Source organism: Mesitornis unicolor, unplaced genomic scaffold (genome assembly GCF_000695765.1).
Source record: "Mesitornis unicolor isolate BGI_N332 unplaced genomic scaffold, ASM69576v1 scaffold49460, whole genome shotgun sequence".
In the NCBI taxonomy this organism is placed as follows: domain Eukaryota; kingdom Metazoa; phylum Chordata; class Aves; order Mesitornithiformes; family Mesitornithidae; genus Mesitornis; species Mesitornis unicolor.
This window is the reverse complement of record NW_010159852.1, coordinates 1105-18315: the sequence shown is the minus strand read 5'-3', so window position 1 is coordinate 18315 and position 17211 is coordinate 1105. Positions and strand designations below refer to the sequence as shown.

General features: G+C 37.8%; 2 protein-coding genes across 2 annotated transcripts in view; both read right to left on the bottom strand.

The window, feature by feature from the left end:
- GRK7 (G protein-coupled receptor kinase 7) overlaps window positions 1-9419 on the bottom strand; it is a 19669-nt gene extending 10250 nt beyond the window's left edge. The window contains exons 1-2 of the mRNA XM_010188026.1: window positions 8670-9419; window positions 7485-7922 (exon numbers count right to left, since the gene is read on the bottom strand). Of these exons, the coding sequence (XP_010186328.1) occupies window positions 7485-7922; window positions 8670-9419 (1188 nt within the window). The remainder of the gene's footprint in view (window positions 1-7484; window positions 7923-8669) is intronic.
- Window positions 9420-13799: 4380 nt separating this feature from the next.
- On the bottom strand, window positions 13800-15496 carry LOC104543425 (RING-box protein 2-like; the record flags this gene model as incomplete). The annotated part of the gene is made up of 2 exons (XM_010188037.1): window positions 13800-13918; window positions 15402-15496. Coding segments are annotated over 2 exons (214 nt in total), but the record flags the coding sequence as incomplete, so codon positions are not given.
- Between the last annotated feature and the right edge of the window lie 1715 nt (window positions 15497-17211).

The following is a 17211-nucleotide window of genomic DNA, read 5'->3' as shown; positions in this document are numbered from 1 at the left end:
CTTTCCCTTTAAATATTTCCCATCTATAATGTGGGAATAATAATACCTCACTTCAGAGATATATTTATGGTTTTATTATTTAGTGACCATAGAATAATCCATAAAAATATTAATAAGGGAGAAAATTATCCATCTACTTAGCTCTGCATATATTTTATGAAGCTTTTTATAATGAATGCAAATACAGTATCATAGAGCACAACGTGGTATGAGAGAGGTGTGAGAGAGCTGGCTCTCTCAAAAAGGGAACTTCACAGAGAAATTCTGTGTTCAGTGCCAGTGTGACCGAGGGAACAGGACTGCAAGGTGCCCTGAGAAGGGTACTGGCCCGCCAATGCAGGTACAGCCCCTGCAGGTCAAACACTGTGAATGACAAATGAGGCCTGGATGTTACTGTCTATCCCTGAAATCCACAGGATTTCATCCGCTTTAGCTTTCAGGATTATGACCAGTGCTGGAGCTACAATTCTTTCCTGTGCAAATCCAGGAAGTCAGGTACTGGCTGCATCAGCCCAAAGGCCCATCTGCCAGTTTACTGTGTGACTGGCCAAAAAATGGGTGCGTAGTGAAGACAGTAAGATCGTAGCATGTACACTGATACTTTTCTAATACTTTCCTAGACTCCCAGTGTTTGCAGTGCAAGGCTTTCTGGAGACAGAAGTGTTTTCTCCCAACAAAGTTATCTTCCACCAATTGTCAGCTCTCCCCCTGGACCTGGATAAAACCTCAGCCCCTACAAGAACTGCAAAAGCAGAAGAGTCCTGCAGCTTAAGTACACGTTGTGTTAAGAAACGCCTCAACGTATTTTGAACCCGCTACTTTTCAACTAGCAGGTTTTAAACCTGAACAACAAAAGCAAAACCAATTGCTTCTGTCTGTAATTTCAGGATTTTTTTTGTCTTCATAAAAAAGTCGTAATACGTTTGTTAACTGAAACTACTCATCACAGTATGTGGAATGCCACACACAGTCCAATATGAACAGAAGTACTACATTCTTCACCTTACAGTTCCTGCTTCTGGTCAAAGCCGTCAAATCCACAGTTCAAACATTGTCAGGCAAATTGCATTTCTTACCCAACAAAATAAGACCATCTTTGACAATGTTGAAGGAAAAAGTGGCCCACTAAATGACTTATCAAAGAGATCACTGCAGAGTGTATATAATTTTTTATACTAAATAATGAACCTCAAGAGACAAAGGGAGTAAACAGTAGTACTGAGCATTTACACGCCACTTTTCTTGTTCAAAGAGCTCAATTAAGCTTTCTACCAGCTCCAGGAACTTGATAAGGAATCTTATCTCTTGGGGTTTTTTATAGAAAATGCTATAACATTTATTAACTGTCAGATTAAACTGAATTAAGAACAAGGTTAAAAGTCATGCAAAGAGGCCTGACGCTACATCTTAAAGGGCTCCAATGTCTTTTCCCAGACAGTAAAACGTGGTCTCATGGGTGGCACGCTGTACGTAGAAAAAGCGTTTCATGGGACACCTTGCATTCTCATTATTTAGAAGACTACAGTATCCTTTTCTGCCCTCTCCAAAACTGCAGGAGGCAGAATGATCCCACAAAATCAGTTTTGCTCCCTTCACTCTCATGATCGTGGCATTCATAGTGGATAAGGTTGCATTCTGTAAAGCACGTTTCAGAGATTATAAAAACCTGAAATACTCGTCATGATGACGCACTTCGTAACAACCGTGATTACCAAAATTTTTAAGAACAAAGTTCTGCTAGTAAAAGATAATTTTACATGTTACACTTAAAAATGCATAAGCAGAATGGTGGCTTTGAAACTGTAAACCAGCAGCAAGTCACTCCTAATTCCGAGCAAACAAAGGGCTGTCATTTTTCAAAGTGCAAAGGAAGAACACATTTCTACAGAATCTTACCCAGTAAGAATGCCATGTGCTAGTGACCAAAGGTCGACTGTAGAAGAGCTTGCTGAGTTATTTTTTATTTCACAAGTCTAAACCCTCCTCCCGCTTCTCAACTGCCTTGAAATTAAACTGCAAGTTTCAGGAACATCTAAATAGATTTCCTTCTGTTTTCCTAAGAAACAGAATCTTACAATACACAAACATACAGGAGGGCAAAAGGACATTTTGAATAAGGTTTTAACCAAAACATGTTTTTCCTATAAAAATATTATTATGTCCTTCAAATATACAAAACATAGCACAGGAAAAGTGTGAAGAAGCCTGAGACCTCTGAAGATACGAATGCATTTTTATAAACACTACAAAAATAGTATTCATTTTTCACAGTAATTATGTCAATATTCAAGCTCTCTGGCTCACGTGCATCTGCACAAAAGTACTTCACACTGTACACGCAACAGCTGCTTGCACAAAAGCCATAGCCTGTAAGGGCAGAAAGGTCTTCCTGAAATAAACAGCAAATATGCACTGACTTACGGAAAAATGGAATTAAGTCCTCTGTATTTTGAAACATGGAGGATATGAGGGTACTAAACAGAAGAACATGCTTACTTTTCCTGCAACCATTCTCAGCAAATTAAGTAGTATTACTCTTTTGGATAAGGGCAGGAGCATTTGACTCACATATAACAAGTGAATTTTGAGTTGTATGAGAAAACGTTGCATAGACTTCACGAAAATGGATGCCAGGTCACACCATTCAAGTGGAGAAACAGGATGCAGGCTCCTCATTTATGTCATGTGCAAAAACCAGCAGTTCCAGAATCGATCAAGTGAGTATGCAACTCGACTGAACATTCTGCCTATGCAAAAGTCATCCTTTCTCCTTGTTGCCTATTGTAATTCTGTAAGCCAAAGAGAATATAAGCATTTGAAAGGGCATAACTGTAAGACAGTCTAGTAGGCACGGTATGACCAACACATCAGAACTGATGCTACAAGTACACTTGTATGAAAAGTCGTAACGATATTTCCTCAAGTCCTGAATAATTGTATTATCACTGGCATGAGTTTATTTCTGCTTCCAGTGATGTCAGTAAGAACTCTGCCGGAGTAAGCATGCATATACACATTTCCAGGTAGACTGCACAGGTACGTGCATGTATCATGAGAAGATGCCATGTAATCCATGTTTGTTTCATAAAGAAAAAGTACATTCTAAGTAGCTTTCAACTGCCTTTTACTTTTTATTTCCAAGACTGTTATTGTTCAGAATTGTGGGGGTTTCTTTTGTGATTTCTCCATTGTAAAGCCAGCTAGCACTTCACAAATGCAAATCGCCGCACCTTAGTGTGTAGCTTTCTAAACTCTAATTATTACAGCTGCCTACATACATCCTAAATAACATTCACATAGAACGCCAGATGCTTCTACTTGCTGCTTTAGCAATTGAAAAGAAAGGGAGAAAACTAAGGCTGCATATCCAACTCCTTCAAGACCTTTGTAAGAAGCATTGTTTCTTAAAGTAGGGTACTTTTACTCATCAGTTACAGACAAGTGGTATAGAGCACACCAATATTTCTCAAAAGGAGTATATGCAATGACAATACTTAAAGGATACCAAGGCAACTTCTTCAATCATGTATTAAACCATCAGCTGCACAATGCAGCATAAACACACATTATTTCATAAGACAACCACATTAAAGTCAACATCAGAAATTCAGAAAACCTTTCCACCCACAAAGACAACAATCTTTGGCTGGTAAACAGCAGATAAACATTATAGTTTCATAGAATTCTTCACTGAAAACTTGGAAAATGTCTAAAGCATGAACACGTTAACTATCCTATCACTTGTGACATGTGATAACCTAATCACCTAATGAGATTTCCAACAGAGATTTATGCATCCTCCAGCTGATGTATGGGTGATGTGCATTTATTTATACACGAGAAGCTAAGAACTTCTCTGATGCTTTTGAAGTGGCATATATCTTTAATGGCTTGTACACTCATGAGAGGTGCACAAAACTTTCCCAATGTGTCAAAATAATGCATTTTTGAAATCTCTAATGAAATAAATACATAGATAAATCCATGTATTATATACTATTCAATCCTGTATAAGGAACAATGAAAGCCATTACATGATGTTTCTACTTCATGATACATAGCAAAAAAGAGATATAGGAGAAAAAAAAAAATGTGGGAAACTGCTGCTGTGTTTCACTGTCTATGACGTACTAAGAGACACTTTCACACCAGCACAGTTATGGTCAGACACACGGAAATGAACATTTTTTAAGCACATGCCAAAACTCAGATAACTATTCCATATTTGTTTACTTGGCTCTCCATGATACCTAAAAGGTATGGAAGAGTTTTCCATTTTATTTTGCTTATTCACAAGGAAGATCCACTTAAGACCTGAAAAACTAGAGAGATCATGAAAAGATCTGCAGTCAGGAAGAAAAACCTAAATTGCTGATAGAGATCTTCAGACAGTTGTGGAAAAATATTTTATTATTTTATTTTATCTTTAGCATCTATTTAGTTCACACCTACAAAATACAACTGGAAGAATTAATATAATCTTGTAATAAAAGTAGCTTTACTGAATGCAAGGGTAGCTTGCATTGTAGAAGTCTGTTCAGTGTGACTAAACTGCTAAAATATGACCCAAAAAAGCATATTATTTTTTTCCTCTGAAACAGGACTTCAGCAAAACAAGGAATTCAACAGTTGCTGCTACTGATGCTTCGTAGATGAAAAACAAGAAATGAAATGAAAGATCAAACAACTCAAGCTCACAAGCTTTCATTGGACAGAAAAAAAAAAATCCAACTTTCTTTTAATAATCCCCTTACAGAAACGCCACAATTAGTGCAATTTTAAAAATTAGTTCTACCTTGCGTTTAACAATTAAACTACCTAAATTCTTTGTAATATGCGTAAGACTGGCCAAGTAAAAATTATCTTCACAGGTGAAATAAATGACTATTAACGGTACCAGACAGCTAAACCAAGGTTTCATTTGGTACTGGGGATATCAATCAATTACTTTCAGGCAGTAGAGAATGACTTATGTGTATGATTAAAGCAAAGTTAGACATTATTCTCATAGTGCACAAAAACAGTATTTTAAGTGCAATACTGAGGAACCAGGTCATAAAAGAGGATTACAGGATAATAAAACTTTAAAGTCAGAGCTGCTGGAGATATAAATGAAGTTCAGCGTATTACAATATCCACCAAAACAGAAGGGTACTTTGCCAATGGATACATAAATTGAAATGAAAAGGTTTTATGTTATAGATCACTAGTATTATCCCTATAATTAGTGACCGAAAATTGTAAGTCTAGAAACAGCTTTATCATGTTAGGCACTTCACTCAGATATTCAACACAATATAGATTTGGCCTGAAGAGATATATTTTCTGCTTTAGCTTATAAAACTGCCCGTACAAAGCTGTGTCCACAAAATGGTGCGACCGATTAAATTTAATTTAACAAATCTGTCTTGAAGCCATATATCTGTTTAGGTGAAACAAACCCAAAACTATACAAGTATCTTCTCTCAAGATTTTTTCAGGTAGTAACACTTTGGTAGTCATACTCAAAACGCATGCTATGATACAAACTTTCTGCCAATTTAAAGCCACGATGTAACTGTGATTAGTACACAAAAATTAATTTAACAGCACCATTTTTATTTTATTATACGGTTATATGGTGAAGTTTAATACAACAAATTTTGTAAAGTTGTTTCTAGGTCTTCATATGTATGACTACAATAAATAATAGTAATATTTTTAGTATTCTCTTATATTTTTAGTAGGAGCTTTCAAATGACTCAAATAGGGTCACATTTTATAGAAATGCAAAATAATACTGGGAATTATTATTCATTTAACTTCCTCATAGTTATGATACAGAAAACAAACCAACCAACCAACCCACCCAAACATTTTTTTCCCCTTCTCCTTTTTCAATTTCCTGTATGAATAAAACTGCCTTTAATAGAAATTCCTTCTAACTCACTACAATCGTGTAGTATATGATTCATTGCAGGTTTTCCTCTAATAAAAGCACTCACATAAACAGTGAATAGTGCAGTGAACAAACAGTGAACAACAACAGAAGAAAAATCATTAGAACAACTTGGCACTACCACCTTGTTCACTGCTACTTTGAGATTTTACCCTCACACCAACAGAAGGGGGTAGACATTTCTAAATATGCTTTTTCGTTTTTCTTTTTTTTTTTTTTTCCTTCTGCCAAGCCCCACACATTTGTGAGTAGGAAAAACAGCTCTTGGACAAAATTACTTTTTCTGATCATAATACTGCATGTATCTATAACTTGCAAAACACAGCAGTCTTTATAGCTTCGGGGTCACTGATCAAAATACCACCTTCACAAACAAAACAACATTCCCATTTTACACAAGTTCTATTTTAAAATCTGCCTTAGCTTTCACATAAATGCTATTTTTTTATCCAAAACATAACGCAGTCTAATTTTAAAATTATTTCCTATCTAAAACCACATAAGTTTCCATATTTTCTTTCACTGAGAACTAAAACCACTCATAATACAATTTTTTTTAATCGCCAGGAAAAAAAATATATCCTTCAAACTACAAATTACTGTATTAAGTAGCAACATCAAAAGACATGCACTTAAAGCACGATGCTAAAGGCTACTAGCAGGTCCTCTCCTAGTGAATTTCTACAGATAAACTTCAAAGACTCGGGAGTTCAACATAAGGCAGTAAGACTAGTTCATAACGTTGCTTCTGTTTCTTCATATTCTTAGTGTATTTCAGACACACTCATTCATTATATACATCTTTAAGCTCCAGACACCTGGGGGGAAATACACTTTTTTCTTAGTTAAGCTACATGAATACATCTTTCCTGTGTAAACATTACTACAAATCTGGGTTCGTTTGGGATGACCACAGGCACAGCTGAGTGCTGCACGGTCTGACTCACTCAGCAGAAATCAGCTGGTCATCCCTTGCCTTCTTCCTGCACACACACACAGACATGTACATCTGCAAACGCTCATCAAGCCTGCTAACTTTCTCAGAAATTAATCTGTTGGAGGAAGAAGGTTGGCAGTGGTTTATTGTGCAGCACCTTGATCTTACAATCAGCAGCATCACTTCAGAATGTCTGGAAGAAATTGTATTCTTCTGGGAGTGAAAACCGCATACAGAGGAGTCGTATCTTTGACTGCTGCACATTATCCAAACAAATCACAGGTTAAATCCCTGACTATGCACTACTGCTCACAGCACAAGGCATCTGTGTCAGCCTCTCTAAAATGGTTGGTTCCAGAGTTTATCTCAAGAGAAACAACAGGTCAATTTGATTCTACTGTTTCTGTGCAAGAGAAGTTATTTCACTACATATAGCATCTAGAGAGTTAATTAACCAAATCTTCTTACTACCTGTCTCTCAGAATGAAATGACCACGTAAGGTCTTTAGCAAAGAACAAATCCCAGGGAATTAAGTCCTGGACTCACAATGTATTAGAAATAGAACAGCTTCCCTTCCCACTGCCCATGTTCAATGAATTTATACTCACCCTCTGAGTGATGCTTTTTCCCTCTTTGACTTGCACTGCCAATCCAAGATCAGACAGTCTGCAGTTACCGTTATCATCTAGGAGAACATTTTCTGGTTTCATGTCCCGGTACACAATCTTGATGGAATGGAGATGCAGAATCCCACAGGTAATCTGAGCTGAGTAATAGATCACTCTGTTCACTTCCAAACCCCTTTCCCCCACATTGTAGATGTGATACTTCAAATCCCCTCCATTCATGAGGCTCATGACAAGACACAGATGGCTTTTGCTCTCATAGGCATAAGCTAGTGTGACTATGAAAGGGCTGTTGACCTTCTCCAGGATCTCTTTCTCCAGTAGTGCCATCTTCTCTCCACCTTTCTTTTTCAACCTTTTCTTATCCAGTTTCTTGCAGGCATACATCTTGCCAGTATTTTTCACCTGGGTGGCACAAACCTAGAGGAGCAAGATGCACAAGGAAAGGTAACGAAGGAATTTCACACACACAGGCTGGAATATCAAGGGCAGTAATAGGCAGGTATCTGTGATGCTCCTGTTCCTATTAGTAGCTGGTGATGCTAACTTTCATGGCAGAGTATATTAGCAGAGAAAATAAGGAAAAAACAAACATACAATCTGTTCTGGACCTTATACAGTGGACCTCAAGGACACCATTAGTGGACATGCATTAGCAAATGAAATGAACAAGGACCTATTCTTTGACCAGTGAGAAAAAGCCACATACACAACTTGCACCTGTATAGCTAAACTCTCTTCTATCTCAAAAAAGGCAGCTTTATTCATAGTACATTTTGGGAACAGATCCTGATCTGTGCTATTCCCTAAACTGCACTTATCTGGGAGTGTGCAGGCTTGCACAGACTGAAACAGTGCCAAGGAGCAGACCAATAATTAACTACATGAACAGTTACACAAGCTTTTGTAAAGTAGCCTGCTTCTTTACTAACACAGATACAGAACATAAAAATTTTAGAGTAGCTCTTCACTACAGGCACCTGGAGCCTATATCACAGTTTAGATAACAAACCCAGCCTTATTTCTGGGAAACTGAAAATCTGAAAGAGCAAGATTTGCAAAACCTTAGACAATTTCTTAACCCATTGCCAAGTTCCTCTTTGCAAACCCACCTGCTGGTCTTGAAAGGGGAGGGATGACCCACATCCTTAAAAGTACAGCTCTTACCTCTCCGAAGCCACCTTTGCCCAGCACTCGGAACTCATAGAAGTATTTCTCAGTTACCGGCTGCTTCTCAAAAACTTTCCATTGGAGGAATTTGTCGTAGAAGGGGCTGGTCTGGAAGTCTTGGAAGGGCTTGTCTTTAAGGAAGACTTTGCTTTCCTCCTTGGCCAGCTGCATGACATTCTCATAATCTTTCTCAGTAGCTGCCTGGCATTTGCTGGCCAAGTCAGAGCTCATGAAAGCCAGGTGGTTTTTGGAGCCCGCCTTAAGAAAATTGGTGATCATATTTTCCATGGTACTGCTCTTAACATTGTCCTCTGCCAACTCCCAGTTTGACACCTCATCCAGGAATTCCCTAGCTACCAAATATTCTGGCACCGTCTCTAAGAAGTCTCTGAAGAATTTCTTGCCAATGGGCTGCTGCTCACAGATGCTGTCGTAGTCAGCAACAACGGACTGTCTAGCCTCTTTGCATTGATCAATCTTGGGCAGTGAGAGGCTCCTACGTCTCTTTTGCATCTCCTTGGTGTCTCCCTCTCCACTCTTCCGTGCCTGCAGGTAGGCTGTGTTGGCAATCAGGTTGTCAAGTCCCCCCATGTCACACATGCTGGCAAGCTCTTGGGGTGGCAGAGCCTGGTTGAGACAAAACAAGTAGCTGGCCCAAGTGCTGTGCTGTAACTGCACTGTGCTTCTCCCTGCTAGTGGTGTCTGGGGGCTTCTGAAAAACACCAGAGAGACTAACTGCTTTTGCATTAAATACCTCTCAAGGATTTTCACTAAGTACCTTTAGGTATATGCACCATTTGTGGAAAGTGACTGGTAAGAGGTTTCTCTGTAAGGAGCTTTGAGTTTGCTATGTATAGCCGAGGGATGACATCCTAGGCAAACCTCACTGGCAGTACCAAACATAGGTAGTTCAGCTGGTGTTTTTCAGAATGGGCCCTGATAACTTTTAAATGTACCAAGATTCCCTCTAAATGCACTGTCCTTGGCTGCTCAGAACATGCAAAGGTTCCCGTCTGCAATACATGCACGCTTCAAACTCAGTGGCACTTTGGCCACATTTAATAGGACAGCCTTGTGTCTGTCTCTCGACACAGAGAACACCAATGTACCAAGAATGACATATGTTGGGATCTGGTTTTATAAAAAGCCTTTATCACAAATCTGCCATGCCAGAAACAGAAGTTGACATAGATGAGTCACTGAGCTTTAAATTACCACACAAATCAGTGCTTTGAGCATCTACACTTCCAAAACTCAAGTTATACTCAACATCAGTGACTCTGAGCTCCACAGACGCTTTCTGCAAACCTTGATGCCTCATGTGGCTCTGTCTGAGCGGATTACATGCAGAGGCTAAGACCTGCTGCTAGTCTAAAAATAACGATCCCTATATATGAAACAACATACAGTTCTGACTTCATCTCCTACCCACAGAAAAAGGAAAAACACTTCAAACAACCAGCCAAATCTTGCCAAGTCGCTTCCATCTGTTATTGTGTCCTCAGTTTGTATTCCCTGCTGAGCTGTATGACAGTAAGTAGAAGGATGAGAAGGTGGCAACAGTGTGTGGCTGAGGTTGCATCAACAAAGGGACAAAGCTGATTATAACCAAGTGAAGGCAAATTCCACCTGACTTCACTCAATGGCTGCCTATCAGGAAGTCTGTACCCCATTTTTTCCCCCCAAAGAATAAAAATCATGGGTGGCACTTACTAGGCTAAGCCCCCTTCTGCCATGGGGGCAAGTGGCTGTTGAAACTTTAAACATAAGGAAAGTATTGTAGTAACAGGAAAAGCAGTTCCATGGTTCTTCCAGTAGCAATGGGGCCAAGCTGTACTCCTGAGGTCAAGGTCAAATTTCCTTTTCTCTTCCTTTCACTCTTAGAACAAGGTGAAGAGCTGAATCACGACCGCTAAACATCAGCAATAATAACAGGCACCTCTCAGACTCCCTACAGTAAGTGCTAAGCCCTTCTTGGCTGCTTTTTGTCACTCTACTACTATGTAGTATTTTGTTTTTACATGCTTAATCCTGTCTGCATGGAATCCATTTGCCATATAACTCATGCTTATACTCTACAAAATTACATTAGTGTTTTTCTAGCTGTGATTGAGAGCACCATCCATTGCAAACTGCTGTGCATGCACGAGAACATGGTGGCCTCTGAAGTAGAGAATGGGAAAGTCCTGCTTGTAGAGCAATCACTTGTACAGGTGAATGCAATACAGGGCAGAAGGAGGTTACATAAAAGGCTAAAGAATGCAGCCAGCAGAGTAAGCAGAACTGAAAAAAGTCAGAGGAAGATATGCAGAATTTTGCTGGTGGCCTTCCTGAAAATGGTGCCCACAACAACATATTCCTGTAATATCCTGGGTACAGAAAAACAATAAAGGAGATAACAAAAGCTTTAATTTCAGCTCCTAAAATTCACCAGTCTATTTTACATGTAGCAAGAATGCCACCACAGCTCAAACTTAGAGTAGCAGCACAAATTGCTCGTAGCTGGGGACCTAAGGGTGTACTCAAGCTTCCACCAGCTGCTGGTATACTAATGTCTAAGCAAACCAAGAAATACATAATGTTTATGATATCTGCATAAGAAAAACATATTCACACCTCCAAAAATCACTCTGCTCCAGTAATGAGAATCCTGCCACATTCTATAGAACATAAACTTTCTCTAAAAGAATGTAACTTCATAAAAAGCTAAGTGAAGCAATATGCTCTTTGGACACATACTCATTACTCTAGTCACTTTTAAGAGAAGATTCCAGCTAGATTTGCTGAATTATCCAAATCTACCCAGTATTTAATAAACAGTGGAGAAAAGTAGATCAGCATTAATCTGTTACTCAACAGCAGCTACTGAAGTTAGTGTTACCAACCCACAAAACAGTGTGTTTGGTTGTTGTTTATTCTGCATGTACAACAGGCGAACAAACTGAGGACTAAAAATGTGTACTTATTAAGAGCTATGCTAATGGAGTATCAGGGTATGATTTGGAACAGGAGAAAAATTCCTCTGGTGCAAAGCTCATAGAAAGAATGGGACTTAAGCTAATCTCTAAATCACACAAAATATGCAGATAAATTCAGTACCTTATATTCTAGGTGAACCTCTAATTACTGGGCAACAAGATACTTGTAATACACAAATAGATACACACAAGTATCAGCCTCTCTGATTTCAATATTAACTTTCCTAATACCTCATTTGTTTTAACACCGGTTTGAGTTGACACTTTGGAAAACCTTTCTACAATTATAATTCTTAGCTACTCGTCATGCACGTGATGGGAACTGAAAGCAGGGCGAAAACTATTTTGGTACTTCAGCAAAATGAAAGAAGTCGTCCTAATTTGATGGGACTAGATGGAATTAAAAGAGGTCAGAGGATGGAGTCTGTGAATACATTCTGGCAGAGAAACTAAGTGGTAGATAAGATAAAGTTTAACTTCTGCAGCTAAAACTTACTTTCACATTCAAGCAGATTTTCTTTTGCGATCATTTTAAGAAGAATCTTTTTTACACAAACAGAAAAGCTAAGATGAAATACTCCACACCACCACAAATGCTACAGGCACCTTAACCTATTTTGTATTTGTTTTCAATTTTAAGACAGAAACCATCTGGGATAACAACCGATCAGACACACTGTAGCAGTGACATGGAGGATTTTTTTAATCTCAGTGTGTAATAAGACGAAAGCTGTATTTAAAAAAACAAAACATCTTCAAATCAAGATTACAAGCATTAAACACAAACACAGTAAACTCTATAGGTATGTTTTATGACAAAAAGACGGCAACTGGAACTACTTTATACAGTGAAGATAAACCTCTTTAAATATACTTAAAATGAACAGAACTAGCTAGAACTACATCTGCTGAGAAATGCATTAACCTTTAAAACTATCATCTTAAATGTTTAAGTAAACAATATGTGTATAATGTTGCTTCAATTTCACCCAGATTTATTAACCGTTTTATTAAGCCTGAACTTGTTACAGACTTAAAGCAGTAATCCAACCTATTACATATCTTAAAGAAAAACCACAGCAGATGTACAGATGAATAGTAATTACTTCACATATTTAGGGAAAAGAGAAAGCAGAGACAAGCACTTACAATATTTGTAAGAAAAAAAACATGATTCATATAAAAAAGATATATTGAGAATTTCTACAAAAATTATGCAATGCTTTCTCCCACTTCCAAAACACTGTAACCAATAAAATTATCATAAATTTATATTAATTGACTTCATGAAATAACAATTTAACATTTTTTCCCTAGATTTAATTAGTACCTGCTTTCCTTGGGATATTTAAATTATCAGTTTTGTTTGCTTTCTGTATTAGTCAGCTAACCAGTGAGATTGTTTACGCTCCTAGTTAGCTGATACCAAATACCTGTCCTTGTACCAGAAGTCTCTGGATTAAAAATACATGTTTCCATGACCTTTGAAAGAAATAGATATTTTTTTAATAATGTGGTTAAATTTCAATACTACGGTTGCAGAAATCATGTACAGAAGAGAATAAAATACAGCAATGGACTCAGAGATACAACAAAACAAGATTTTCTAAAGTAAAAGAAAACCTAAATTAGAAATGTTTAGTATAGTGTGATAGAAAAAGCACATAGCAAATGCTTTACACTATTTATTTTAGATTTTAAAAAACGAATACTTTCTGAAAAACTCACCAACTGTGTTTTGGTATACAATATTACTTAGAAAACAAGTTCCTTATCCTGACAGTAAACTATGCAGCATATGAGACTTACAGGTAAGGTTGCCCTTTCAAATTAATTTATTTATCCGTGCAAAAACATTAAATAAACTGCATTTAGGGCATAATCTGCACCACCACATTTCTAGGCTCTGACATGGTTAACACTCAAATCATAACAGATACATTTGTTAACATAGTGTCTCTCTTTTTGGAGCTGGGGAAATATCTGCAGTAAGACCGACCACTGCCGCCTCGAACAGCAGAGCATACAACAAAACCACTGTTCTTGTAGCAGATAAACTAAATAAATCATGCCATTCTTTTGGACGAGCATATGGCATAAGACATACAGTACTTCAGCAAGTTCAACAGAAATAAAACCAGCAGTGTTTTTATTTGCCTATTCTCTGGACTACCCAGTCCTGCTGGCAGAGGGGACAGCGATTATTCTGTTTCACCCACAGGGACATGCAGCAGTTGTGGAAGGAATGATTGCATTCTCCCCAGACCACTGAAAGAGAAGAAAATAACACGTTCCAGTCACGCTCAGCTGTCCAACCAACACGTACAACAAGGTCCAAACTCTCATTCTCTGATGTTTATAACCACTGCAAGCTTTAGAGACAAAATGGGTCATCAGTGAATTATTCACTGAGACTGATTATGGCCATTCTGATGATAGCCAGTTCTCTGTCATCAACCCTTTTATTTATTTCCAGTTATGAAAAACCCCATATATTATCATCTTCTTGTATAAAGTGACACAGTTTTGTGAATATATAAGCACATTTATCAGTTCTGTGCAGACAATAAATGCCACTATCTAAGTTCTTCACTTTATCTTCCCCAGTACCAAAGGATAGCCAATGCACTACTGATGTACTATCACACAAGAACTCATCACCAAATTCTCATTTGAAATGCAATGTTTAAACTTAAAGGTATGATATCAAGGAGGCACTTCTGACACAGTATAAAGCCTCAAAATGGGATCTTAGACCAGAAGTGATTCACAGGCTACAGCTGTTTCAACACAACAAAAAGGGTTATCTATTGTCCACCTACTCCTAAACAAAATTATTTTTTTTCTCTTATTACTTCACATTTTCTGTATTGGAATACAAGGGTATCAATCAAAGGAGTGTTGTAAATTATGCTTTTTTGTTCTCTCTGAATATCTTAAGTAGGACACTTAGCAAGCCGGTTACATGGAACAGAAAATTCCTGTTCTGATTAAAACAATCATCAAAACCAACAGTGGATTAAGTTTGAGACCTCACAACGGAAACAATAAGGTTGTGGAAAGTTTTACCACTGGTTTAAAAGTTGAAGGTTTAGAGCAAATTCTTTGGGACAACTGTCTCTATTTCTGACCTAAAAATATCAGAATTAAGTTAAGACTTGCTTCTGCATGTGTTGGTATGCAATTGAAAATATGTTTATGCTTAAACAGCATTATAGCAAACTCAAGTGATTCCACTTTTTCAGATGAAAAGTGAACAAACAAGCAATTGCCTCCTCTGTGTCTGAATTAAGACTGGGAAAAATACCACTTTCTAACCCAGATAAACATTTATTTCAGATTAAAGGATTTTTATTGGTATTACCATTGTGTCTTCTGGCATGCATCTCAGAAAGAAAAAACCAAACCAAACCAAACAAACCCATAGCCTTTTCCTACCTACTTCAAAAGTCTACATTATCATCTCCTTATTTATGCCCAGGGTGACAGAAACTTAAACCTCTCAGTTGCACATGTTGACAGCAAATTTGAAACTGTTTTGTTCTACAGCACATCTGAAGTGAAAACTCATTTTATTAGTGCTCAAAAATAAAGCATAAAGTATTACTAATGTAAAAAGATTACATGACGTAGAATGGAACACCAGTTTACTTTTGAGCATTAATAAAATCAGTATTCCCTTCAAACTTTAAAATGCATCCTACTGAGAGGAGCTTCAGTTGAAAAACAAGTGAATGAAATCACTACATACCAACACAATCTTCTTGTTTGTTTTCAGCTTGACATCTAAGACAGGCATCTAAAAGTAAACAAGAACAAGACTCAATTTGATTCTCAGGATTCCATCTTCAGAATAGATCTGTCAGAGGAAAATAAAAACTCTAAAACCAACTTACAAAGGTAAAAGTCCCAAGTTTTGAGGTCTGGTTCAGCCCTTTAAAATTAAATAACCCTCCCAAGTTTTAAAACAGTGCACATGAGAAAGAAATGTGTGTCTGAAAGAGATCAGAACTGTCCAAGTTTTGTTTATTTTCCACTGCTTTGGTATTTTCGTAACTTCTGCTGAAAAAAGCCTTCTCCATTTTGCAGATACACTAACCAGCAGATTTGTGCCAAGGCACTCAGGCATATTAAGACCAGAGCAAGTACAAAGCCAAACCCTCATTACAGGGCTTTGTTTTTCAGATGTAAGCATCTCCTTCTAAGGAAATCATTCACAATTCTGATTTTTTTTTAGGCTGTACATCTCTCACAACAATGCCCACCTCCTCCTACTTTTTATACAGTAGTTTCCCTTAATAAGTACCTGCATGTAATTGCCACAAGACTCACATACAAACACACTGGTCAATTTGATAATATACATTAAGATATAAACATGGAACAATATCTAATTAAAAATATTCATCATCTTTATGTGCTCCAGTCCGCAGCAATAGGACTGGATGGCAGGTTCAGGACTCAGTAAGATACAGAAGTGATAATTTCCAGGCTTAGTACTGTGCCACACACTCACAGTGGAAAAAAGCCTTTTCTTCTCCTTTGCCCCAACACGGGCTGCCATAGACATATGTGCACGTACTACGTACAATAGAAAGTGTTAATTATTGTGGAAGCAAACACATTTTCATCTCAAAAGAAAAGGCAATAGTCTAAACAAAAGTGTTCCACAGGTTGGACCTGGCCTACTTGTCACTAGTTCGACCACATTTTCCTAGAAGACAGAAATATGATGTGCTACAGGAAATTAGATTTGTGCATTTTTGCTTTCTCTGCCAGATACAGCTGAGATCTTCTACTTTAGATTAACCTGCCCAGGCATTCTTCATTTTCTCAGGTAATCAAGAACTAAGAAAACAGAAATTCTCAAATAGCTGGCCTTTCCTCACTGAGATACAAGTAAGGCAGTGAATAGTTTCCTGTTGTCTATTCCTGTAATTTGCATTTCCACAGTAGCCACAATAAAAGCTTTCCTATCATAGCCTTAGATTTGCAGTTTCAGACAGAGAAGCTGCACAGAGTACTGAGGACAGAAATCACTGCAAGCACTCCAAGGTAAGCTGTCCCCACTCCTGCATCATAACCCTGAGGATGTCATTCTGAAAGGCGAAGCAGCTTACGTAAGTCAGTACTGCTGCAATCCTGCCCTTCCCAGCTAACACCTGCATTTTTGCTTATTTCCCTTGCACTTCTGTGATCCTTGAAGACTACGTCAGTTCAAGAAGTTAAACCAGTCCAAAAATTAAGCCAGCTAATGCTTCCCTCCCTTGCAAAAATAAAACAAACTAACTCTAAAGAAGTGCCAGCTTCACTCTAGCACTGCCTACAACATAAGGTTACAACAGGCGCGGTGGCTTTATAGAAGCCAGACCAGGTCTGGCAGGGTCAACATGAAATTGCTAAACTGAAGTCAGTAATGATGAAGTTTCACGTTCTAACAATGTGGTTTGCTCTCAAGAAATGGTTACTAGATTTTTCTGCTAGTTTCAGAGGAAAAGTACTCCCATAGTCTAGTCATGAAAAGTTATAAATGAACTTTTTTCCCCTAACTTCTATAAAAG